We start from the raw sequence: 26,945 nt of genomic DNA, 5'->3' as shown, positions 1-26,945 counted from the left end.
AAATCTGCCTTTCAGCCAACACAGTGGCAGAGCGCATTTCTGACCTGTCAAGTAACATATATGATCAACTGCGTGAGAAAGCAAAACGTTTCCATTAGGGATGCACCGAATTTTCGGCCAACGAAATTTTTCGGCCGAGAATGGCCCAAAAGCACATTTTCAGTTTTCGGCCGAAATACTTTTATCACCGAAACAACACTGCCGAAACAGAAATTTGTGATGACGCAAGCAAAAAGCGCAGCCGGCACACGCTTGTCTGGATAAGCGCCCATATGTCTGCGGTGGGGACATTTTTCAATGTTTCTGAGAAAGACCCACGTATAGCGATTTGCAAAAATTGCAATGCCTTTTAATGAAATTAGTACACAGTCATAGCCATAAATGCAATGGTACTAGGGTTGCCGCGGTGTGGACATTTTCACACAGAGTAATACACTCGTGTCAACACCGGTATTACCGAGTATAAACGGTATAAACTTTGAAACTAAGTCAACCGCCATCTTCTCCGTCAACTCTCCTCTCACACTCGGTGACAGCGTCTGGCAGCACGCCAATTCTCGGTGACAGCGTGTTATAACGTTCTATATATAATTGTGTATAATAATTGTATAAATAATATCACGGCCAAAAGTTCTGTGCGCCTCCGGATGGCCATAGCGCGGGGAAATCTTGTAGGGATTGGGCTTTGCGGGGTTTGTTTACCGGCGTTGCTATGGTTACCGGTCTTGTGTGTTCCAACGCTTTATTAGCTAGCCTATTAGGTTTGTATATTTATTTATTTTATGAAAAAATTAATCAAGACAAGACTATGTTAATCAAATAGCCCTAAAGATGAAGGCGAAAAGTTTTTATTACTGGTAAAAAATAATAAAAAATAACTTGTTGTTGCCGGTGTGCAACACCGATGGTGTTGGCCTCAACACCGGTAACACCGGTAATACCGTATACTGCGGCAACCCTAAATGGTACTAATAATTGGCATAATAATTTCTTGCGGTGTTTCGGTTTTCCTCATTGGTTTCCTCATTTTCGGTTTTGGCCAAGAATTTTTATTTCGGTGCATCCCTAGTTTCCATGCATACTCAGTCGCTCTTGATGAGAGCACAGACATCACTGACACTGCATAACTTGCAATCTATGTCCGTGGTGTTGAAGAGAATTTTGAAGTGATGGAGGAGTTGCCAGGGGCTTAAAGCACCGGATGTTATGCACCTTTCTGGAGGAAATAGAGTCAGCATATGAGGATGTTCTCTACTTCACCGAGGTACGGTGGCTCAGCAGAGGAAACGTCTTGAAGAGATTTTTTGAGTTGAGAGCAGAAGTGATTGCTTTCATGGAGAAGGTTGGGATGGCTGTTCCTGTGCTAAGTGATCCCAAATGGCTCATGGACTCAGCTTTTCTTGTTGACATCACACAGGAGCTGAATGTACTGAACAAGAAGTTACCATGCCATGGGCAACTTGTCAGTTCTGCCTATGACAACGTGAGAGCATTCTCCGCAAAACTTTTTATCTTATGGAAAGCCCAGCTCCCTCAGACAAACCTCTGCAATTTCCCAGCATGCAAGGCACTCATGGATGAGGGCACACTATTCACTGTTGAGAAGTATGCTGATGCCATTGTGAAACTACAGGAGGAATTTGATCAAAGTTTTGCAGACCTCCAAGTCCGTTCTGCTCAGTCTCTGAATGTTTTTAAGTCCCTTTTAAAAACCCACCTCTATTCACTTGCCTTTGGCTAGCATCTCCCTTGATGAAAAAGTGTATAGTTTTTAAATGTTATCTTTTATTGCACTTCTTATTTATTATTGTTTTTTGTTTGTTTTTGTGCCTTCCTGCAATATTGCACTTTACTGTAAAGCACTTTGGTGCGGCTAAGCCGTCTGTAAATGCGCTATATAAATAAAATTGACATTGACATTGACAGACTTCAAGACACACAGAGCCAGTTTTCAAAATATGCTGACCCCTTCTCTTTCGATGTGAAAGATGCCCCTGTTGTGCTTCAAATGGAGCTCATTGACCTGCAGTGTAATTCTGAACTCAAAGCCAAGTTCAGGGAGGTGTGTGGAAAGTAGACAAGCTTGGACAATTTTTGAGAGAATTCCCCCCACCTTCCCTGAGCTTTCCAGGATGTTCAAGCGGACCATGTGCCATGTGAACTCGTAGAGCGGCTTGGGCCCGCTCGCTACCTCACCACCCTCGACATCACCAAGGGATATTGGCAGGTCCCCCTCACTAGAACCACCAGGGAGAAAACGGCGTTCGCCACCCCCGGAGGACTATACCAGTACAAGGTACTCTCCGTCGGCGTACATGTAGCCCCGGTCACATTTGTGACTTAAGTGTACACATGCAAAATAAATATTTACGACTTAAAATGTACTGTTACACATTTGTTACTTAAGTGTACGCATGCTAAAGACTTTTGCTACAATAATACCTTCATAGTTTTAGCGCTTCCACTCTGGACAGTTGACAGCAGTTAGAAATACATATTATTTTTAAGGATGAATGTGCCTACTGCGTGAACTCTGCGTGGCTGAATAGGGCCTAAGCTACTGTATTTTGTTATATTTTATAACATCGGTCATAATGGTGTTACTTGGGGAGACGAATATTGTATGAGGTGGTACACACAAATTTGAGAACCACTGATCTATGCTATTTTGTCACCATTACTGTAATAAAAGTCAAATGCAGGAAACACAGGTGTAAAATCCTATGTTACTGCCATCCAGTTTGTGAATGTTCTAATCAGCTCTGACTTGGGTCACGCTTTTTTTGGGACGTTGAAGTAACGCAGATACAGAGAGCGATAACGCAACAGCGTGAGTGGCTGTATGGCGCGCCGTCTCGTGACAGGCAAATGTTCATGGCTGGGTCCGGGACATGGTAAGGCTTCTCATACATTTAAAGTATAACTCCATGGTATGGAAGTTAATCTGTGAAAATAAAAAGCCATTGAATTCTAAGCACTGAATATTAATGCATTGAAATAAGGTATCTGGATCTTTTGCCTCTGAATTTAACTCTTAAAATCGTCAATAAATAATTTTCAGCTTTATTATTTTTTTTATGTTAAAAGATTCAAAATTAAATATTCAATGTTAAAAAATTTAACTTAAATATTTCCAACGTCCCCAAATTTAAAATGCCAAATTCAGCTGCAAAATTCAATGTATGAAATTTAGTGTTAACATCCGGGCACCCAAGGAAGAACAATCCATCCTAGATGCTAGATCGCGGTCGATTGGCGGCCGGACGCCCGAAACTGACTCGCTCGTTTGGTAACTGAAGGCGGGGTACTTTCAGAAATGCATAACTCACTCAAAGAACAATGTACAGACTTTTTTCAATATTTGTATGCGTGTGGGAGCACCAGAGACCAAAAACAACACCCCAAAACCCAGAAAAAGTGTTGTTTTCATTATATGTCCCCTTTAACAAAGTTGGTGTGGGTCGTTACCATGGGGAACAGGTTCCCATCCCTTCAAGTCAGAGGATTCACTTACACTTTAAACTTGGTTAGAATGATGACAATGATGATGATGAACCCTGAAACCTGTTTACATAATTGCCAATTCTAAAATGAGCACTCAGATTGCAGGGTGTTTTAAATCCTGTTTGCATCTTGTTTCCAGCTTGCCTACCTGCAGCTGCTGTTGCAGCAGAGTGATCTCAGCGATGCGGGTCTCTCTGGTCTGATTGGTCTGCTCCACCTCTCTCCGCTGAGCCGACAGTCTAAACCGGACATCCTGCAGTTTCCCCTCCAGCTGGGACTTCTTATCGTTCTGTGAATATGATGATCAGAGAAATCATGATCAAATGATCAAAAATCCAGTGATCAAATATGTTTGCACCGTGTGATTCAAGCTGGCTGTGTTTCTAACGTATGTTCCTCTAGGTCAGTGCTTACCAGCAAATGCATCTGATGTACCCGATCAGTACAGCTCAAGGTTTCCTTCAGAGTTGATATCCTACTTATCCCATTCAGCCTCATTAGTCGTATTAATAATGCTCTTGAAAACGGACGACGCTGAGGATTACTTATTTTTCTGGTCTCAAATATATGGATCAGCAACAACATATATAATCTTCACAAATTAAACTCAAATTGTACGTCAGGAACCATGGAGCCATACTGGGAGCTGTAGGTATAAACAGCAAGGTCCCCACTGCAGCCTGCTCCTGGGGGTAAGGCCCCCTGGTGCGGAACCACTGCTCTACATCAGGTATGTATGTGTGTGTATTCATGTACCAGGGCTTCCAGTTCAAACTCAAGGGTTTTCTTCCTGGCCTTCAGCAGGACGATGCTCTCCTGCTCACGGTTCCTCTGGGTTAGCAGCTCCTGCCGGCGCTGCCGCTCCCACTCCAGCTGCCGCTGGCGCTCCAACTCCCGCTTCGCAGCCTGGACAAACCGTCAGCAGACACACGTTTACTGTCTACTGATACAAATTGACCCCTCGGCCCTGGGCTATAGCCCCCCGCCAACACACAATGTGTGACAGTTATTGTTATGAAATCCATTGTCAATCAAGTTATCTGACGATAACATAAATGTGAGTTATGGGAATCTACGTAGAAATACCTAATATAAAAAATGAACTAGTAATTTAGAGTTGATTCCCTCTTGAAATGTTCTATATTCTTCGTTTTCATATCAAACTGTCCTTCTCCCCGGAAGTCCATGTTTCCTCCCACATCATAGTGTTGATCAACAAGCTCTTCCCTCTCCTCCTCCACCCTCTCCTCTGCATTTCTCCTCCACTACCTCTCCTCTGCAACTCTCCTCTGCACCTTTCTCCTTTTCCAGCCTCTCCTCTACACCTCTCTACTGCCCCTCCCTTTCTCTGCACCGCTCCTCCTCCCTGTCTCTCCTCCTCAACTCTCTCCGCTCGATCTCCCTGCACCGCTCCTCCTCCCTGTCACTCCATCCCCCTCTCCACCTCACCTCTCTCCTCTCTATCTCCCTGCGCCGCTCCTCCTCCCGCTGTCTCTCCAGCTCCCTCTGTTTCTCCAGTTGTTTCTCCAGCTCCTGCTGCCGCCGCCTCTCCTGCTCCATTCGCTCTCGCTCCTAACAAAATACAATTTATTAATAAGATAAATTCTTTCAGTTACATAAATCAATTCGACCACTTGTGATTTCCTGGATTTATTTTAAACTACATATTTCACAATTAACATTCAACTTCTACATTTATATAATGAGACTTGATGGTAGAATACAGGTGTTTATTTGTATTTGTGGTACCAGGGAAAGAGGGCAAACGATAATACCATTGTATTTTTTTGAAAGGGGACCCCACCTTCCTTTCCTGTTCCTCTCTCTCCAGTGTGGCCAGTCTCTCCTGCTCTTTCCTCTGCAGCTCCAGCAAGGCCTGGCGCCTCTTCTCCAGCTCCAGGTTTCCACGCTCAAAGTTCTCCCTCTTCTTGTCCTCAAAGGTTACTAGAGGGTAAGGGATGGACATGAATGGATGGATGGAGAAAAACAGACGGAAGACGGTGTCAAATATATGACGAGTTTTGTTTTTATTTTACACTGGTGGTAATTAGGCTTTAGAAGATTGTGTCGAAGAACTAAACTCATCCAACGTTATGGTACATTGAACCAGCGACCAATCACCTGGTAGTTTCTGGTTGGTCTCAGCTTCCTCCTCAGCCTCCTCCTGGACGCTTTTCTGGTCCGACTGCACACTGTCGCTCCGTACTCTCCTTAAACACACACAGCTTTTAATGATACCGTGTCCCTGGGCTTCTGTGCCCTCTGGCCTTATATTCTATTCTATTAGAATTATTATGCCTAGCTATTTTTGCTATCAAAAAGGGTTGCAATGATGATATTTATGCATGGTTCTACGGTTGACCCTAGGATCTTGTTTCCCATGGGGTTGTTTCCACTAGCTAGTTTCAGCCATAGAAATAAGAAGTGGCAGTAAGCGGGCGGTATTAATAAAGAAGGTTTCATGGTTTTCACCCTATTTAGCAGCTTTTTCAACAAAGGCAAAATAAACCAAAAAGTCCCCCCTCCTACTAATTGTATGAGGGTGGTAATTGAATGAATAGAAGCGGTAGCTATCTATTTCTCTTCTCATGTGATCCATCAACCACAATAGCGCCTGTAGGATTTCTGTTCCACTGACATCCACGCAGCAATCCAGAGGGACATTGTAGCATTGTTAAAATAACACATTCGTTTAAACAGACTGAAGCACTTCAGAAGTCAAAAGGAAAAAATATCTGTTGATAAAGCGGGGTTGTTTAACACTGATCACTTCCGGCTGTGACTCAGACTGGGAAAGAAGCGAACTGTGAATGGTTTCCGTGGCATTCTCAGAAAAACATCAACCTTGGTGAATAGTTCCACACTGTTGCAACAACAGCACACAACTTGTTGATCTCCCCTACCAGCATATATTATCTATTAAACACAGAGCCGTACATCCAGGTGAGAAGTTCACCTGAAGGTGGGAGGCAGGTAGTCTGGGGGGAGGATGGGGGGGAGGGGGAGCCCCGACATGGCCATGTCGATGAGGTGCATGGCTAGGATGAACTCCTCAGCCGTCAACTTGCCATCCTGGTCTATGTCTGATAAACTCCTGGGAGGGAGACAGTACACATCAATGGTTGATCAAACATGAACAAAGGGGTTGGGAACCCACAGACTATTTAAGGGATTCAATATTGATCATGAAATCCTGCAATGGATTGTGTTAAGTGGGATTTTTTCCGAAGATTGTGACGTATGGGAGCAACATGTACAATGTAGTATGTCGGTCATGGAGTCGTTATTATCCAGGGTGATATAAAAACTGAATATTCCACAAAGAGTGTTTTATGTTTTTAGAAAAAATCCCTCATGTACATTAAATATTAAAATATGTGTAGTGTGTGCAGTGCAATGGAAGTAGGAGACATATTTTGTGCAGTGCAGAACTGTGTGCCTGTGTACGTATTGTTGACTGAAGTTTACCATATAGAAGCTAGCTGGGTCTGAGGAAGACTGGATTGCATGAGAATAGTACGAGCTTGAGGACCTGAAAACACACAAACACACACACACACACACACGCACAAATATAATTAGTTTCTTAGAAAGGATTGATACACGAGTTCAGAGTGTGTTTGTGTGTGAAGCAGTGTGTGAGTAAATAATGCGGCAGCTGTCATTCACCAGTGAGGTGTCCGCTCATCATCTTGTCCTGGGAGTTGAAGAGTTGCCTGTACTTAAGCCTGGATGACTGAGGAACTGCCCAATCAGGGGGCGGCGTCAGAGCACTGGGCGGGACAAAGGGAAACATTAACCCACATACAAAATAATCAAAAAAGATTATTGACATTTCCTAAAACATACATAGCCTTCAGAATAGATAGATATCCACAAGATGAGAGGCTGAGTGAAGGCTGTTCCTGTGGCTCACTGTGGGTCATGAACTATGATGGCTGTTACCTAGCAGCCTCCACAGATGGGCCCTTCTGGAGCTTGCTACTGGAGCGGCTGAACGACGAGGACTTGTTGACGGAGGAGCCTGGAAAAAGAGGACGACTGGATGAGACCTACCAGGAAGATCACCTGTCTGCTCAATGGATTACGACACACAGACAGACAACTTTGTTTAACTTGGTTTAGGGCTACGGCATCGCACTCCAATAATATTATTTTGCCATATACCTGAATATTCCCTGTATATAACACTCTTTTGTAACTTTTGTAACTACCATGGTTAAGGATAGTCACCGGTTGTAATTACAATTATGTTTAAATTTTGTACCTGGATGAGGGAAGACTGCGATTGGCTGAATAATGCCTGTGGGAGGGGCCCCATTGGAAATGGGTGGGGGCAGGGGAGGCGGGGCCGAGGAGGTGAGGGGCGGGGACACCCCTAACAGGAGCGGAGGAAGGGGTAGAGGGGGGACCCCTGGCAGGCCGGCTGCAATGGAAGCCATAGGAGGCATGCCTAGGAGGTGGGAAAGGGCAAAGACAGAATGAGAATCAAAAGCCCTTCTGCTTAGGTCTCAGACACTGTACTACTACTAGCCTCGCTTATATTTATTATTTCTTAAGTCACTTGCTTTATTATAAAATATCTGCCAATCTGCAACCTATTGTACTCTCCTTCCTGAAAGAGGACCATGCCTTTGATCTAGTACTAATTATGTTTTTTTGTTATTCATGCCTGTTTGAAACCATGCCTCAGATCACCATTTAACTTTGACTCAGAACTTTTTGAGAAACACTGTACTAAATGATTATATAAGGGAACAGGACTTTGCTAAATAGCAAAGGAGAGAAGCATTGTAGAATTTATCTTTGTTTCCGTTAAATTAAAAATTAATATGAGATCAATTCATGGTGACTAAAGGTGCGGCCACACCAGACGCGTATCTCGCGTACTTTTTACGCGAGATACGCGAGTAAAATGTTGCTTGACCATTTTGTGTCAAAAATGGTCGCATACGCGCAATACGCGCTATACGCGCCTACGTCACTCGCCTAGATGAGTCCATGTCCATGCAAGTGAACAGAGCGTTCCCTCTTCGTCATAACTATCAAACCAAACATCCTTCACATTCACCGAGCGAACATTACGAAAGTAAAATGCACATTTCTCGCTAAAAATGTTTCCATAAACGCATTTAATGGCGTAACTATGTTACTATTTCCACCCAGAATAAAGAAAGTTGTCGGCCGTGGCTGCGCTGGAGTCCGAGGTAGGAAACCCCAACGCCGCCGTGTTTGGGTGATAGAGTTTAGATCGGGTTAGATTAAATAATCTCGGATATAAATAACAATAATCGGGTTAAATAACTTCACATGGTGTGTCTGGTGTGTTTCCCAGCAGAGAAATAGTCCGCCAAGACGTTGAGGTTGCTTAGTAACCAGAGACTCTGTCCATGCAAGTGAACGGAGCGTTCCCTCTTCGTCATAACTATCAAACCAAACATCCTTCACATTCACCGAGTGAACATTATCAAAGTAAAATGCACATTTCTCGCTAGAAATGTTTCCATAAAAGCATTTAATGGCGTAACTATGTTACTATTTCCACACAGAAAAAAGTAAGATGTCAGCCGTATGCTTCTGTCCAAGCTCACTACTCTCTGCCAGTGACGTCGGGTCAAGCTCAACGCTGATTGGGCAATGCGTGTCTCGTCAGACGCGTATCTCGCGTACTTCGCGTAAAAAGTTCAATTTTTTGAACTCTTTTGAAATGTACGCGATATACGCGATATACGCGCGTATAGCGCGTATAGCGCGTATTGCGCGTAAATATACGCGCCACATACGCGCTATACGCGCGTAAAATGTTGCTTAATACGCGAAATACGCGTAATACGCGTAATACGCGCGTAAACCAATGGTTCCCTATGGAGAAAATGGCGATTTCATACGCGAAGTACGCGAGATACGCGTCTGGTGTGGCCGCACCTTAAAGCAAAGGTCCACATGCAGAGAGCATAAGACAACTCATGGATGCGCATTAGCAAGGAGACACAGCAGGCAGCATAAATATACTCTGACTCATATGTTCACCTCAGCAGAAATGGAAACATGGAGCCGGGGCCATCTCTGTTCAATTATCATGCATTATTAAGTTCTATGGCCTTTTGGAAGGTGTTCTTGCTGGTAACATTAGAAACATGCTTTGTATTTGACGCAATAAAGGAACTTGGATGCATAGGACACAAAAGATGTTTAGCAATGCACAGAACACACATGATCATATTGATAATGCACTGATTGATGGCCCACCTATCATTCTTGGCCGATGTACTCCCTCAACGCGTGAGTATTGATACGTGTAGAGCGTATCACAGGTGCTACTGTTACATATAATTATATTTTGGTTGTGTATTTTCCATATAGTCCAGGTTGCTATCCGTTATAGCTCCTTTCCTTATGGCGCATTTCCGGTTCAGTATAAGCTGGGCTGTACCGCACCTTCACTACTGGGCTGAGGCGTGCTGGGATGAAGCGCTGCCGTTGGAAATGCGCCAATAGTGCGTGAGATTTTGTCCGACACTCATTCCAATAAACCTACTGATTCCTTTAACCTTGTTAGTGATGTAACATTAAATATATGTTGTGCTATAAATGTTAAATCACTACATCAAAGTTCCTTTACAGATAAACTTATAGGTCAGACGGTGTGGTGTGGTTCCACTCTAAATTAGTCCAAACCAAACTTATTTTTCATCTGCCCAACTAATTAACAATAACTCTCATATAACGCTAACCGAGAACCCTGATATACCTAATCGGCATACAATGAATTTCAACAGAAACATCCTATTAATACATTAAAAATAAATATATAACGTATCAGATTGGCCGATCACATTTTAAAAAGATCGCTGATAGGTATCGGATCGGCTGATCACATATTAAAAAGATCGCTGATCGGATCGGCCCATCACATATTAAAAAGATTGGTGATGGGGGTAGGCCCAAAGAAAGGTGAAGGGGCATCCTTTATATTGCCAGACTCACCAAAGGCAGTCTGCGGGGGCAGCGGGAGGTTCATGCTGGGGGGCAAGCTGGAGGGCAGAGGGTGACCCTGGAGTTTCAGTTTGATGAGTTTCATGGCTATAGAGAACTCATAGATATCCATGCGGCCGTCACTGTTCATGTCAGCCAGAGCCCTGCAGACACACACAAACACACATTATTTGGTTAGGGCCCTATGATTTCCGCGATAACTAAAACGCGGACGGAATCACGGAATCGGACAATAAAAACGGAATCTACTGATCATTTTATTTATTTTTTATCATACAGGAAAGTATTAAAAGTAACAAAGTTACAATTTAAAATGGGCCTGTCTCAGTAAAATAACTGATTTCCAGCAGGTTCCTGTTATGCAGCACATATAACATGTAACAGGGACAAGGCACATCACACGTCACATTTACAATATGCAGCGGAATGCAGCGAAATTCGCCATTATTTTGGTGAAATTCAGTTTCGAGGGAAAAGGGAAACCACACAGGTGACATTAACATCAATGAATGTTTAGCAGTCATTCCCACAAAAATGTAAAAAAAAATCCCCGGTCCACCACTCCAGCCTAGGTGGCGGGAATGCAAACAATAGGTCCCGCTCCCGCTCCTAACAAGTAGCCGAAGAAGAAGTTGAAGCACCCGTGATTCGGTTCTAACCCCCAAATTCAGAGCCGAACAATATCCAAAACACTTCTATCACTCAGGTGATCAGCTGTTTTGTAGAATATGTCAACATACTATCGATTGGAAACGCAAAGATAGGTGCGATGACCACTTGAAGTCCAAAATCCATATAAAAAACAATGAACGCCATAGCCAGGGCACGCCCCTTCAAACCACAATTTGAGTTTATAAAAAAAGAGTTTATAAGCACTTTATTATTTATGTCATGTTGTTTTTATTTGAAGCACTAAAAACAGTGCAATGTTGGGACGTTTTAATAAATGTAGTCTTCTATCTGATTAAGTTGTAAGAATTGTATTCGTTCGCACATATTTGACACTCGTTTTGATGATTTCTATTGCTTAAAGTGTAAAAATGGAATTCATGAAAATTAAAACGGAAAAAACAGAATTTGGAAAGAAATAAAACGGAATTTGGAAAAAAATAAAACAGATTTCATAGGGCCCTATTTGGTGCTATTGTCCATGTTTTACATTTACATGAAATCATTTAGCAGCAGTCACATTTAGCCCAGAGACTTGTAGACCTTTGTCACGATCCTACTGTTGGGTAAGGTTAAGCTGGTTGGAAACTGGTGGTCATGGTAACGGTGGGAGTGGCTCCCTTGATTGGTTGATTGTGGTCACCTGGGGGATACAAGATGGGGGATATACACAGCATGGTGGCCAGTGGTTACACCCCAGCAGGATAAGTCTTTGTAAAGCCATTCACCCATATGCCAGTACACACCAGAGCTAAGGAGTCCAACAGGGGGAACGTGACCGCCCCCTTCACCGTCTTTGTTTGTCAAGTGTTTGACTAGGTATGTCAAACCATAACTGAACGAGACACTTACCGTTCACCCCAACGCTTGGGCTATCTCCATAGCAAGAGAGAAAAGGACCAGCGCTCACCAGGAACCCAGGTGAGTCACTACACACGTGCCCCAGAAGCTGGTTGCCTACCAGCTGTGGTTATACTACTTATGTGTCTTGACTCCTGCCTAGACAGAGAGACGGTTTCCCTAGATACCAGTGGGGTCGTGACATAATTGGGTTGCTCGTCCGGGATTTGACTAGTGAGTGTTACAGGCAGGCAATCTGTTGGCGAGAGAAGCGATACGGGAGTTGTATTCAGCTCATTAAAAGTTATGTGCCGTTAGCATTTGAGGAGCACATGGCTAAGGGTGGATTAGCCACTCTGCATCAGGTTATCATGTAAACAGATGCTTGAGTATGTAAAGAACAGTAGTTAGCCAGCTTGGAAAGCTAGGGCTGTGGTGATTTGTGATGATGATTTGTGGTGATTTGCAAACTAGCTTAAGGATTGTGGTTGTTGGCTACATGTAGCTAGGTTTAGCATTGAAGAGATCACGTGTTGGTATTGTTTGTAGTGGGTTGCTACATAGGAAACTATTGTTTGGTTGTGTCAGGGTAGTCAGTATGGCGTCCGCACAGGTGGATCTCTCTGAAGGGTGCGTCGGTCTGACGCGGGACCAGTTCAGGAGGCTAACGAAAGAGCAGCTCATCTCCTTGGCTGGAGTTGAGGATATTGAGTTGGCTAAAGATATCAGGAAACCAGCAATAGTGGCCTACTTGACTAGGGAGTTAAACCTGGAAGAGCTGTGGTTGGAACAACAAGGGCAAGCTACCCTTCAGAGTGAGAGTGGAAAGAGAAGCAGCTTATGCACACTCGGAGAGGTTGGAGGTAGAAAAATTGGCCTTCAATTCCGGTAGGCATGCTGAAAACAGGGGCTCAGGTTTTGATTTAGGTAGGGCCCGTACATTCATGCCCGTCTTTAAGGAAGACGCAGTGGATATCTTTTTCGAAATGTTTGAGAAATTGGCCAAAGAGAGTGAGTGGCCACAAGAAAAGTGGCCTCTGCTTGTACAGAGTGTAATGACTGGTAAAGCACAGAGGGCGGTAGCTGCTCTAGACTGTCGGTTGGGTCTGGAGTATGATTCACTCAGGAAGGCTGTGTTGGAGGCCTATGGAAGTGTGCCTGAAGCCTATAGGCTTAGGTTTAGGGAGCTGAGGCGGCAGCCTGGCGAAACCTATCTAGACTTCTGGCGGAACCAGGAAATAGCTATCGATCGCTGGCTTAACTCCTGGGAAGCCTTTGATTATTCAGAGCTAAGGGCCTTAGTCTTGTTGGAACAGTTTAAAGCTAGTGTTTCCAGGGAAGTAGAAATTTATCTTAATGAACGGGCAGTGAAATCTCCACGAGAAGCGGCTGAGCTTGCAGATAACTATGAAGTGATTCATGGCAAGAGGTCCACAAGTGAAGTAGGCAGGAGAAGGCCAGTTGACTCATTTAGTGGTGAACAGCAGTCAAGGAGTGCCCAATCTCTTGGTCAAGGCTATACATCCCCTTTGGAAATGCTGTGTTTCCGGTGCAATAAGAAGGGGCATAAGAAGAATCAATGTCCTGGTCTGAGGTCCCGGTTTGAGAGCTCAGGTAGGCCGGTGGCACTGGTGTCTTCTAGCAGCGGTACTACCAGTGACCTGGAGGGTTATGAAGGGTTCACTTCGGAAGGGACAGTGGCAGTGTCTCAGGAGGGTCTTCAAGTGCAAGTAACAATACTGCGTGACACGGGGGCAGTTCAAACCCTGTTGTGCAAAGGGGTGGTGGATCTTCCACCTGCCTCATTCACAGGCAGATATGTATTGGTGCATGGTGTAGGTGGTGGCTACGTGCATGCACCTATCTACCATATATATCTCAAATCAGAGTTAGTTGCAGCATGTATTGAGGTTGCTGAGGTGAACAGTCTCCCAGTGAGGGGTATTGATTTGCTGCTGGGAAACGACATAGCAGGGACTAGGGTCAACCCAGAGGTTGTAGACTGCCCAGTCTACCCGGTTGAAATGAAGGAGATGGAGGCAGAGTTTCCAGAGGTTTTCACCTTATGTGTGGTCACTCGAGCTCAGGCTAGGGAAAAGCTAGCTGTTGGTGCACCAGCTCCCGGTGCCCTGTCATCACCCTTGGTTGATGAGGAGCCAATGGTGGATCTGTGTGACACTGTCTTCCCTCAGTGGTTGACCTTTGGCGTTCTAAAGGGGGTCAGAGAGCCTATCAATGATATAGCTGCCGAAATAGGGACGTCCCAGAGTTTACGGAGTGCTGAGGTGACAGAGGTGTAGGGCTGTCAAAATTGCTCAAAAATGACATTCGAATGTTCGTTTGGAAAAAAATCACGAATTCGAACTATTCGAATATCTGGTTGCCTATTTTACGCAGTTGCCGTCAATATGTCAATAATGCGACAAAACCATGGTTCAAATTAGTGGGATATATACTGTATATATCCTATAAACAGCCCAGTAACGTGGAGGCCTAATCATGAAAAGCCACAACTTTGTATCGCTTGCATTTCACCACCACACCTGCAAGCACGCAAACTATAGTAATCTGAAGAAGACGCCCGCTTCTGAATGTTACAAAGTATGCTAGTGGTAACGTTCCTTGCTTTGCTTACCATTTATCGAGAAGGCCTATTAAAATCGATAAAGAAAAAAATGCATGTCGCCTACGTCTTCCACCATGCCAGCGAAAGGGCCAGCACTACGCACCGTTCGGTTTCCTGAAAAAAAAGCTGTCTCGGACTTTGCCGAGAACATTGCGTTACAGCAGCTTTCACCAGCCAGACTACTAGCTCCCTGAGCTCTACTTCGGATGCTTATTGAATGGCATAGCCGAGCTGGAATACCTATATCCAAGTACGGAAACCCCGAGGGGATAAAATACATTCGCTCTTCACATACTAGTCTGTTACACTTGTACCGCGGGAGTGTTTTTTCACATTCGAATATTATGAGGGACATCGCGAACAGACAGAGGCTCATTCACAAAGCAGATAGAGGCGCTTGTACCACGGGAGTGTTTTTTCACATTCGAATATTAATTTTCACGTTCGAATTCGCGTTTTTGGATACATTTCGAACGAATATTCGAACTTCGAATATTCGTTGACAGCCCTACAGAGGTGGTGTTGCCATCTGAGGTCGGTGGTGATGATGTTGCAGAGTCAGATGCCAGAGGGGTTGTTAGCCGTTCTAAGATGTCTAGGGCTCCAGAGGTAAGCCAACCCACGTTCGTTCAGGAGCAGAAGGAGGATCCTTCCCTCGAGCATGCAGTTAAAGTGGCAACGTCTGCTAGAGAGAGTGACGACGTGGCAACAGGTCACATTGTGAGAAAGTGGATTCTGTTTAGGAAATGGAGGCCAGCCAGTAGACCTGCTAGTGAGGACTGGGCCAGTTATGTTGGGTTTTAAAAAGACCCTAGCCAAGGTAAGCAGGCAATTTCATTGGCCAGGGTTACGCAAGGACGTAAAGGAGTTTTGTCGTCGGTGCCACACCTGTCAGGTGGTGGGGAAACAGGGCAGTAAGCCGCCAGTTTCTCCTTTACAACCTTTACCCGTGGTACGGGAGCCCTTTGCTGAGATAATGATTGACTGTGTAGGGCCCTTACCAAAAACCAAGAAGGGAAACGAATACCTGTTGACTATATTGGATACCGCCACAAGGTATCCGGAAGCTATTCCACTACGTAACATTAAGACAAAAGTAATCGTGGAACATTTGCTTAAGTTCTTTGCATGGCTTGGTTTGCCCCTCTCTATTCAATCTGATAGGGGCTCCAACTTTACAGCCAAACTTTTTCATCAGGTTTTGTCCGAGTTGAATGTGGTGGTCAAGCATTCTTCACCTTATCACCCAGTCTCTCAGGGGGCCATTGAACGGTTTCATGGAACCTTAAAGAACATGATACGGGCCTTCGTTGAGAGTCAACCTAAAGAGTGGGATGAGGCCATCCCGTTTCTGTTGTTCGCAGTTAGGGACGCCCCCACTGAATCCTTGGGTTTTAGCCCATTTGAATTAGTTTTTGGACACGAAGTTCGTGGGCCATTACAGCTCTTGCGGGAGAAAATTATTCGGCCAGCACCTCCCGGTGATGTGCTAGATTATGTTTCATTAATGCGGGGTCGACTACAGTTGGCGTGTGAGGTTGCCTCCAAGAATTTAGCTGGGGCTTAAGCTTGCATGAAGGCCAGGTATGACCGCAAGGCGGTGTGCCGCGGTTTTGATCCAGGTGATTTGGTCTTAGTTTTAGGAGCAGGACCACGGGGACCGTTAGGTCCTATGTTTGCTGGTCCTTACAGGGTCTTGAGGAAGGTCGGGGACCTCAACTACGTTGTTAGTACCCCAGAGAGGCGGTCTAAGACCCGACTGTGTCACATTAATGCCATGACAGCTTATAAGGGAGAGGTAACTGAGGCAGTAGTGACTTGTGTTCAGAGAGACCTCCCAGAAAGTACAGAGGAGCTTAGTGATGTGGACTCGTCCCCTGACGTGGTTAATGCTAGGTTGTATAATACCCAGGCTCGTGCTGAGTTGGAAGGGAAGTTGGGGTACCTTACTGATTCCCAGCGGGGGGATGTAGTGCGTCTGATTGACCTTTTCCCTTCGCTTTTCAGAGATACTCCCGGTAGCACACATAGGGCGTTACATGATGTGGATACAGGGTATGCTGACCCTTTGAAACAGCATCCATACAGGCTCCCTCCATGTAAGAAGTTGGTGGTACAGGAGGAGGTAGACTATATGATGGGCATCGGGGTAATTGAGCCCTCAGACAGTGCCTGGAGTTCCCCAGTTGTCTTAGTTGCTCAAGAGGGCAGAGCAGATAGGTTCTGTGTTGACTTCAGACGGGTTAACGTTGTCACAAAAGGGGATGCGTTCCCTCTTCCTCGGTTAGAGGATTGCATTGATCAGGTGGGGCAGAAGAGGTTTGTGACCAAGATCGACCTCCTGAAAGGGTACTTTCAGGTACCATTAACAGAAAGGGCAAAGGAAGTGTCAGCTTTTGCGGATTTTCCGACACCACGCACCTGCACTCAGGATCTTGGGGATGTGTGGGTTTTATCGCCGTTTTGTCCCTAACTTTGCAGCAGTGACCGCCCCTCTTACCAATTTATTGAGGAAGGGTGTGAAATGGGACTGGACAGATGGGTGTCAGCTGTCAGGTAGCATTGTCTCAGGTTTAAACCATTTTGTCTAGTGCCCCTGTTCTCAGAGCACCAGAGTTTGAGAGGCCATTCGCTCTCGCTGTTGATGCCTGTGATGTCGGAATAGGAGCTGTCCTCCTACAGGCAGGAGAGGATGGTTATGAACGGCCGGTGGCGTACTTCTCAAAGAAACTCAACTCACATCAAAGAGTGTACTTTACCATAGAGAAGGAAGCTTTGGTTCTAGTCTTAGCAATTAGGCATTTTGAGGTCTATATTGCGGGAGGTGAGCAGGCGGTGGTGGTTTATTCCGACCATAATCCCCTAGCTTTCTTAGCCAGGTTCCGTAGTGCTAACGCCAGGGTATTTCGCTGGGGTCTCATATTACAGCCTTACAACCTGGTGGTGAAGCATATAGCTGGCAAGGACAACGTCATTGCTGATGCTCTCTCTAGGGTGTGAGACCTTGTTTACGACTGATGTTGTCTACCGGATTTGGCAGTGGGTTCTCTTGTTATTTACAAGATGTCATGTTTTCAACATAATGGTTGAGTTCTATTTTAGGTTAGAAGTTATTTTTGGGGAAATGTAAAAAAGAAATGTAAGATTAGAAAAAAAACCGCACAAAAGGATAGGTGAAAAATAAATAAATAATTGTGGTGTTTTTGTTTTGTTTATGGGGGGAGGAATGTCACGATCCTACTGTTGGGTAGGGTTAAGCTGGTTGGTAACTGGTGGTCATGGTAACAGTGGGAGTGGCTCCCTTGATTGGTTGATTGTGGTCACCTGGGGGATCCAAGATGGGGGATATACACAGCATGGTGGCCAGTGGTTACACCCCAGCAGGATAAGACTTTGTAAAGCCATTCACCCATATGCCAGTACACACCAGAGCTAAGGGGTCCAACGGGGGGAACGTGACCGCCCCTTTCACCGTCTTTGTTTGTCAAGTGTTTGTCTAAGTATGTCAAACCATAACTGAACGAGACAGCTACCGTTCACCCCAACGCTTGGGCTATCTCCATAGCAAGAGAGAGAAGGACCAGCGCTCACCAGGAACCCAGGTAAGTCACTACACACGTGCCCCGGAAGCCAGTTAACTACCAGCTGTGGTTATACCACTTATGTGTCTCGACTCCTGCCTAGACAGAGAGCCGGTTTCCCTAGATACCAGTGGGGTCGTGACACCTTTCATACATGTACTCCAGATAAACTCAGGTCTGCTAATGATCAGTCGCGCATTCACACATGAAACACACAACAGGAGATAAGCCTCATCAGACGTGTTCACACATCCTAGAGATACTCTATTCCCTGTAGTATACTTAAGGGCTGGCGCCTGAGTAGAGTAGGTAAGAGGCCGGACGGGAGCAGGAAAAGTATGCAATGGAAGTAGCAGTTTTGTTTTTACAACACATCGAAGATGACGGGTACCAGTACCAATCCCGAATCCCTGAATTACAATCATTGCTAAAAAGCATATTTAAATCTTCACAAAATAAAAAGGATTCACCTTAATGGTTAGATGATTTTAATGGAAGTAAATACATGCATCAAAAAAGGGTAATCACAGGTCACGTAACTCACCAGATTTGGGCCAGGATTGGAGGGGGCAGTCCAGACTGGAGAAAGAAGTTCCTGGCCTGGTCCCCTAGGGATCAATAGAGGTGAAACAGGTTATCCAACTCCAGGCTAACTGTGGGTGCTACCATCCAAGAGTTATCATAACTACTGTAGGTGAGATTAATATGAAGGAAGATTGTTTCCTATAGTGCATTAGGCGTTTGTGTATGTGACAGAGTGTGTTGAGCATTACCTGTGATATACCCTCCAGCAGGGGCAAGACTGTGGAACTGCTGATCATGTTTGGCCCTTTCATCCAACGAGATCATAAACACATCTGATACTGGACCTAACACACACACACACACACACACACACACACACACACACACACACACACACACACACACACACACACACACACACACACACACACACACACACACACACACACACAGGATGTGGGACAAGATGCTCGGGGTCTATAGTTCACATCCAATAGAGAAATTAAGATGAAAGAATGAGCAGTAAAAACAAAACCAACCTGCAAATGTGGTAGGGAACTGTGCCATGGTTCAGTCAGTCTTCAGATAGGCCACACTTAAAACAAAAGAATGACAACAGTGGTTGTGATCAGGTGCTTATGTCTGCAAACGCCCTAGAATATAGTTCACTTCCACTGGTGTGATGCAGTGCTGACATTGACTCATAAAAAAAAAAGTTCCCCCTCCTACTAATTGTATGAGGTTGGTAATTGAATGAATAGAAGCGGTAATGATCTATTTTCCTTTTCATTTGATCCATCAACCACAATAGCGCCTGTAGGATTTCTGTTCCACTGACATCCATGCAGCAATCCAGAGGGACATTGTAGCATTGTTAAAACAACACAATCGTTTTAACGGATTGAAGCACTTCAGTACTCAAAAGGATAAAATATCTGTTGATAAAGCGGAGTCGTTTAGCACTGATCAATTCCGGCTGTGACTCAGACTGGGAAAGAAGCGAATTGTGAATGTTTTCCGTGGCATTCTCAGAAAAACATCAACCTTGGTTAATAGTTCCACACCGTCCGTCGCAACAACAGTACACAACTTGTTGATCTCCCCTACCAGCATATATTATAATATCTATTAAACACAGAGCCGTACATCCAGGTGAGAAGTTCACCTGAAGGTGGGAGGCAGGTCTCCAACATGTCATCTTGGAGAAAGTTATCCAATATGTTACCCCCTCCCCTTGTCAATGTCAGATAACGCTTGGTGAATTATTTGATTTTCTTACAATAAATTTACTTGAGTCTTTGTCGATATTAGATAACCAGTAATAAAGAAACGATTTGTATCTGGGCCAGTATAGATTGTCTTCGGGCAAGTAGAATCCGACCCACTGGCCCAGTAGAAAAAAAGCTTAGCGTTGAGCCCTGCAGTTAGATGGCAACCTTGCGCACGCACGCACGCACGCACGCACACACGCACTGTCACACACACAACTAAATGATAGGGGTGGGAATCTCTTGGCACCTTAAGATTCGATTCAGAGGTCAACAATTCGATTCTAAAACGATTATTGATGCATCTCGAAGCAAAAAAAAAAAAGTATGTACATTTCCATGCAGGATTTTCAAAAATATATACATACATCTGAATTTGCTACTCAGTTTGCTAATCACTCAGATTAATTAGCTTATCTAATATTTTATTAGAGTAAAAGATTTTGACACAAATATTACTTTCTATGAACAATGCAAAAATCAATGCGTTTTGCATAGAGCTGTCAAGCGATTAAAATATTTAATCGTGATTAATCGCATTAATGTCATAGTTAACTATTATTAATCGCGATTAATCGCAAATTCTTTTTCTATGCTAAATATCCCTTGATTTTTTTGTCCCATAATTCTTCTCATTTTAATTCTCTTATCAACATGATGAAGTGCATCGGCTTGTCTTGTGCAAATGATTTTCTATTGATAACAACATTGGCATATACTGATCAAAACAGGACGATACAAAAAAAGAGCCTATAGTGCAAATAAACGACTGCTTTGAACAAATGTCATTTGAACATAGCAGTCAGGCTACTGCTTCTTTGTTTTGAGCCAAAAAAAAAGTTTTTCTTTTTTTTTTAATAAAAAAATTACGTTAATCGCGCGATAATTTTTTTAATGCCGTTAAATTTGGTTTGCGTTAACGCCGTTAATAACGCGTTTAACTGACAGCTCTAGTTTTGCATTACAACATACTATGGAAGTAGGTAAAAAATAAACAGATTTAGTTTAATTTTCTTTCTAATCTTTCTTTTCCATGTCATTAAAGAAAAAGCCGCTCTTAGTCAATCATAAGAATAAGAACTTGTTCGTCATTCTTGTGCTGGCTGTGAGTGCATGCTATGCGTAGGCTGAATCGCAATTGCGTCCAGACAAATCAGATTGGCCAATATACATTGAAGATAAATTAAATAATTTTAAAACTACTCAAATTATACCTCTCTGTCGAACAGAATGTTGCAGGAGGCGAACAAATGTTATAAAAACTAAAAGGAACTAACTAAAACAAAAATATATATAATTATTTATTTATTTTTATTCCGATAATTAACTTATCTGAATCGAGACGGAATCGTTCTACACAGAATCGCGATGCATCGAAGAAATCGATTATTTTCCCCACTCCTGAAGCAGACCCCACTCCTACCAAATGATAATAGCCTGACAGACAATGACAGACAAATGCCACCAAAGATATAAAATAAAGAAATTTAGCAAATTTTAAGTGTTGGCATTATCTATGGGTTTTCACAGCCCAAAGCACTGCTGATCCTGCTCATTCTCAGATAGAATGATGATTCATTGAAGATTGGATGATTTTGATTAACAGACAAGCTGGCAATTTTATGCAATCAAAATTATATTGGACAGTTATAAATCAGACACATCATACAGCATGTGTGCAATTTGCACATGTGGCTTTTAGAAGTTTTTCAAGTTTCACAGTACAGAGAAAACTATGCAGACACCGGTCAATAGGGGTCCACGAAGCCCAAAGGCTCAGCATGTGAAGTAAGGCTTGTATACCAAGTTTCCGATATTTTCGGCCTCCAGGTGTCTAGGTTGACCTCGACCATTCAATAAAGCGTCCCCTATAGGCTAAAATGGCTCCAAGTTTTTTGCGACCTGCTTACCACGAATATATATTTGATCGAAACAGGCTTTGCTGTAGGCATTACGATTCAAAACATATTCCAATGGTCGCAATAAGGCATCCAGATATTCTTAATGATAGCATGAGTGCTTTCTGGCCCGTTATCAAGTATATGCCAGACAGCTATGAAAATCCTGGCACATATATGTATTTCCTGCATACTCAGTTTGCAAGACCCGTCGTTCAGAAATCATTTAAACATGAGGGCATTCTCTCCCTCTACTGTTCCATGTTCTTTGCCCATTGAAGGGAGAGTGTGTGTTTGTGCGTTTACGTGTGTGTTAGCCTTTGTTTCTCTGACCTAGTTAAACTGGTTACTTAGCATCCCCCTTCCCTGATTAAAATCACACACACTCACGTTTTGTTAGTATAGATATTAATCTAACAACTTGTATGGGGCTTTGAAATTACTATGTTTACAAAAGAGTAGCTGATTGTTCATTATTACTCCCTTACAGATGCCAATACCAATGACTCATCTGTAATAAATAACACTGTACTTCACTGATGAGTAGGGCAACTGAATTAAAGTTGAACTCTCATTTCAAACTTGAATAGCCATGCATCCACCCGCATGTGTAGCATTTTTTGCAACTATCAACCCCTAAGGTAGTCAGGGAGAAAATACACAGCTTTTCAAACTGCTTTGACATACGAATAGGTTATCTTACACGGTCTTTGTTTGTGGAAGCCACTGCCCTTTCATATACGCACACAACACTCCCCAAATCTTCTTTCTCACTGAACCATTTCCCCTGGTTTTGTAATTGTGAAACTAAAAGGTAGCAAGAGCGCCTTTGAGTGTCTAGAAAAGCGCTATATCTTCAATCCATTATTATTTTTATTATTATTATTATCAATAAACATGTGTCCTTATGTGGGTTGGGTGGACGTAGGGAATGACTAACGTATGGGCTGCTAGGGGGAATAGAAACATGGGCTTAATAATGTGTATTAACCCACTCGTCCAACCTTGAATTCAAATCCTTACTGGGTTTGGCTACAAATAGTTTCCATTCCTTTGGAAGTGGAAGCCCCACCATTCCAGAGTTGTTGACTGTGATGGCGTAATATAAATGGCTCTCGCCCCCATAGCACTATTCTGGTCCTACCAGACCCTCGTACTTCAATTCATTTGTACAGAAGGTCTGGAACTGCCCAATTGACAAACGCTCACTCACTTGGAGGCGGGTGTCTGTTGAAGTTTTAAAATGATTGGATCTGCCCAGTGCCACTCTGGATCTGCCATAACCAATCGCATAGTGCTTGGTCGTGACGTATGTCATGCGACGGGACCGGCTCCTTCACCACTAACGGAGCCAGCTGGAAAATCTAACTTTTCCCGAACCCGGTGGGGAGAAGCGCCACAACATCATGGCCACCAAGAAAACTCAGCAAAGCTCGTTCTTGCTCCGATTTGATAGATATTCGGCAGCGATCCCACAACAGACCGATTAGTTTCTCTCGTATCCTTCCCCATTGTCTTCCTCTGACAACTGAAACTGGCGCGCGACCTCGATGTCATCGCTCTCAGCCACTCTCTCTGTGTTCGCTGATTGGACCGCTAAAAATCTGGCTTCCAAGGAACCGATGCATATGAAGTAGAGCCCGACCGATATATCGGCAGGCCGATATTATCGGCCGATATTAGGCATTTTTCAAACTATTCGGTATCGGCATTTATAATGGCCGATAAATGAATATAAAAAAAAACAAAAAAAAACAGAGGGCACCCAAACCCGCTGATTCAGCCAGAGTTAGGCAGAGTGAATGACGGAGATCGACGGAGATCATCGGTGTTGTTCATGTGTGCAAGTGTGTTCATGGTAAGTTGGCAACTGTCACGAGACATACATTGCTTGAATAACAATTAAAAGAACATCCCCATCAATTCTCTAAAGTAGATAAGCATGACTTAATTCATGACTACCATGTCCAGTTTTGCTGTTGTTACGTGTTAGCTGAGAGTGAAAAGGATTTAAAGGATAACTAAAAATAACCAATGTTAGGGAAATGTGTTTGTTTTGTTGCGCGTTTCTGGATTTTTTTTAAAAAATATATATATCGGCCGATATATCGGCATATCGGATTTTTAGATCACAAAATATTCGTATCGGTCTTAAAAATCCTATATCGGTCGGGCTCTAATATGAAGAATTCCCAGACCTAGTACTGAAGTGAAATTAAAATTGAGCGGAAGTAGGTAGGTGGGCGGTGCCAGGCTACCATAGCACATTAGTAGGGTTGCAAAGGCGTGGAGAATATCCGGTAAATTTCCAGAAACTTTCCGGCAAATTACCATGGGAAGTTAAGTTTGGGAATTTTTGAAATATTTAAAATCTGAAAATTATGGGAATTAACAAGGAATTTAGGATGATCTTATCAAACTGTATCATATCCAAGCAGAAATATATATATATTTTTTGTTATAAGTAGTAGGGCTGCAACAACGAATCGATAAAATCGATTACTAAATGCGTTGGCAACGAATTCTGTCGTCGATTCGTTGCGTTGCGCGATTAATAAGTTACTCATAGGCGCAGCACTGTTTACAGCCAGCCGCCGACAGGTTAGTTCATGGTTCATGCACGCCCACAGCGAGCTTTAGTGTGAGTTTCCACAGCTTGTATTTTGGTCATATCTTAAAACTGGACTGTAGGTATACATAAAAGTGTTGTACCTTCACTGTCTTTGGGTTAAAAAAAAACTCCTTCAACTCAGTATCCGTCTAGTGCAACCGAAAACTCTGTCAGCTGCTGCTGCTGCAGACGTTGTGCAGACGGGCTCGGAGTCGGCACCGCGTCCATCAACAGTCATTCAAAGCAGCGGTAGTAATCACACAACCGGACGGTGTAGAAAGTCCCGTCAGTTAAAAATTAGAGCTGTCAAGCGATTAAAATATTTAATCGTGATTAATCGCATTAATGTCATAGTTAACTCTAATTAATCGCGATTAATCGCAAATTATTTTTCTATTCTAAATATCCCTTGATTTTTTTGTCCCATAAATCTTCTCATTTTAATTCTCTTATCAACATGGTGAAGTGCATCGGCTTGCCTTGTGCAAATGATTTTTTATTGATAACAACATTGGCATATACACTGATCAAAACAGGACGATACAAAAAAAGAGCCTATAGTGCATTAAACGACTGCTTTGAACAAATGTAATTTGAACATAGCAGTCAGGCTACTGCTTCTTTGTTTTGAGCCGAAGAAAAAAAAAAAAAGTTTTTTTTTTTTTTAATATAAAATAATTGCGTTAATCGCGCGATAAAAAAATTAACGCCGTTAAATTTGGTTTGCGTTAACGCCGTTAATAACGCGTTTAACTGACAGCTCTATTAAAAATAGTAATGCAGTTTTTAAATCCATGTTAAAATCGGCAGGATATAGAGCTAGTTAGCTTAAAACAAAAAACTGATCAATGGTCACAAACAGGGTCAAATGTGATGTCTTTAGGTCGGCTCAGTAATATGATTGATGCGTTCAAATGCAACAGAAAAAAAATAATAATAATGGAGATTTTGGTGAAAACTTGTTTTCCCAGTAATATAAAAAAGATGGTAAAGATAGAATTATGACCTGTTTAATGTCCTATCTTGAACTATCATCATCTTATCAGCAATTAAAGCAATATTACAAGTTTTATTTCAAGGAGTCTTGAAAATGGTATCAATAGGTTTGACCGGTTAACCATGGACATCCCTTACATACATATAAAAGTATATCATACATTGTATGTTTTTTTTTGTGTTATCCCAATTGTTGTTGTTTTTTTTGTATTTAATATTACTTTTAATAGTTCCGGGACGTTGGAGCAATAACCTGGTGTTTTTACACTTCGGTTTGCACTGTGAATTTGAAGTAATGTTCAGTTTTTGAATAAAGATGCGGCAATTCCAAATGTTTCTTTTTTTTATCCGATTTGATTAATCGAAATAATAATCGACAGATTTAATCAATTATTAAAATAATCGTTAGTTGCAGCCCTAATAAGTAGACATCCATGCAAAATAACACGATAAAATAATTATACAAAAATTTAAAAAACTAAATTTTATCAGATTTATTTGTAAGTAGAACTTTCACAAGTTCTAATTATTTTATTCTTTCATTGAAGAACAAAAACATGAATTTTGAGTTAAATATGTTCTGGGCTCAAAAGTGTGGTCCAGGGTAGTGCTGCACAATTTGGTAAAAAAGTAATATTGCGATTATTGTGGACAATATTGCGATTTGTGATTACGATATAATAAACAAATGGTGTCATGAGTGTACTTGCTTGGTTATCAAGGAAAATGAACACAGATTACCGATAATTTAAAAAAAATTCTTTCTCAACTCAAACATAAAAACTTAAACTAGCAAAAAAAACGAATGTGTACAGTACTGTTTTCAAAATAACAATATTTTACTAAATAAAATAAATAGAAATATATATTTTTCAAAATAAAGGCATTTCTGCTGTGCAAACTTGTTAGGTTTTCTCAATAGTACAACTAAATAAACTAAATCGAATCAATAAGAAAATACATAGCCTTTTGCGATAATACAATCACAAAGGCTGATATTGCGATTGCGATTCGATTAATCGTGCAGCACTACTTGTCATCAGTGCACAAGTGATGGAAGAATGCAAAGCGCATGTAGGGGGTGTGGTCTCAATAGCTCTGCAGTAAGCAGCGTGATTGCGGAATAGCATAGATATTCAAGTTTACTTGCATGAAATCTGGTTGTGTTAGTCAAGATTATGCTAAAATATATTTTCCCAAACTATATTTAAGTCCAATGTTATGAGCCAACCTTTCATTTTGTACATTCCCGGTTGATTCCCATAAGTTCTCATGGAAAGTTTCCAGCTTTGAAAATTCCTGGAATATTCCAACCCTACAAATCAGTACTAGCTCCAGCTCACTTCCTCATTACACATCTCTAAACAGCTTATCACATTGTCCTGCGTACTACGGTGAGGGTTTCGGTGCGCCCCCTACCTTCGCCGTTCC

General features: G+C 42.8%; 1 protein-coding gene across 5 annotated transcripts in view; it reads right to left on the bottom strand.

The window, feature by feature from the left end:
* The window catches only part of itsn1 (intersectin 1 (SH3 domain protein)), an 88,505-nt gene that overhangs the window by 60,380 nt on the left and 1,180 nt on the right, over nucleotides 1–26,945 (bottom strand). For 4 of the 5 annotated variants that reach the window (XR_003979735.1, XM_030379666.1, XM_030379668.1 and 1 more), the window contains exons 2-15: nucleotides 19,281–19,336; nucleotides 18,990–19,085; nucleotides 18,761–18,824; nucleotides 10,492–10,643; nucleotides 7,772–7,957; nucleotides 7,450–7,528; nucleotides 7,174–7,277; nucleotides 6,973–7,036; nucleotides 6,461–6,598; nucleotides 5,626–5,714; nucleotides 5,309–5,448; nucleotides 4,954–5,076; nucleotides 4,261–4,410; nucleotides 3,653–3,793 (exon numbers count right to left, since the gene is read on the bottom strand). Coding sequence is in view for 4 of the 5 variants with exons in the window: in XM_030379666.1 (XP_030235526.1) it covers nucleotides 3,653–3,793; nucleotides 4,261–4,410; nucleotides 4,954–5,076; nucleotides 5,309–5,448; nucleotides 5,626–5,714; nucleotides 6,461–6,598; nucleotides 6,973–7,036; nucleotides 7,174–7,277; nucleotides 7,450–7,528; nucleotides 7,772–7,957; nucleotides 10,492–10,643; nucleotides 18,761–18,824; nucleotides 18,990–19,085; nucleotides 19,281–19,308 (1,554 nt within the window). In the remaining variant the exon portion in view is untranslated. The remainder of the gene's footprint in view (nucleotides 1–3,652; nucleotides 3,794–4,260; nucleotides 4,411–4,953; nucleotides 5,077–5,308; nucleotides 5,449–5,625; nucleotides 5,715–6,460; nucleotides 6,599–6,972; nucleotides 7,037–7,173; nucleotides 7,278–7,449; nucleotides 7,529–7,771; nucleotides 7,958–10,491; nucleotides 10,644–18,760; nucleotides 18,825–18,989; nucleotides 19,086–19,280; nucleotides 19,337–26,945) is intronic. The other variant, XM_030379670.1, reaches the window with a different exon arrangement.

This window comes from Gadus morhua, chromosome 15 (assembly GCF_902167405.1).
Source record: "Gadus morhua chromosome 15, gadMor3.0, whole genome shotgun sequence".
NCBI lineage: Eukaryota > Metazoa > Chordata > Actinopteri > Gadiformes > Gadidae > Gadus > Gadus morhua.
This window is presented reverse-complemented; position numbering and strand designations above follow the sequence as displayed.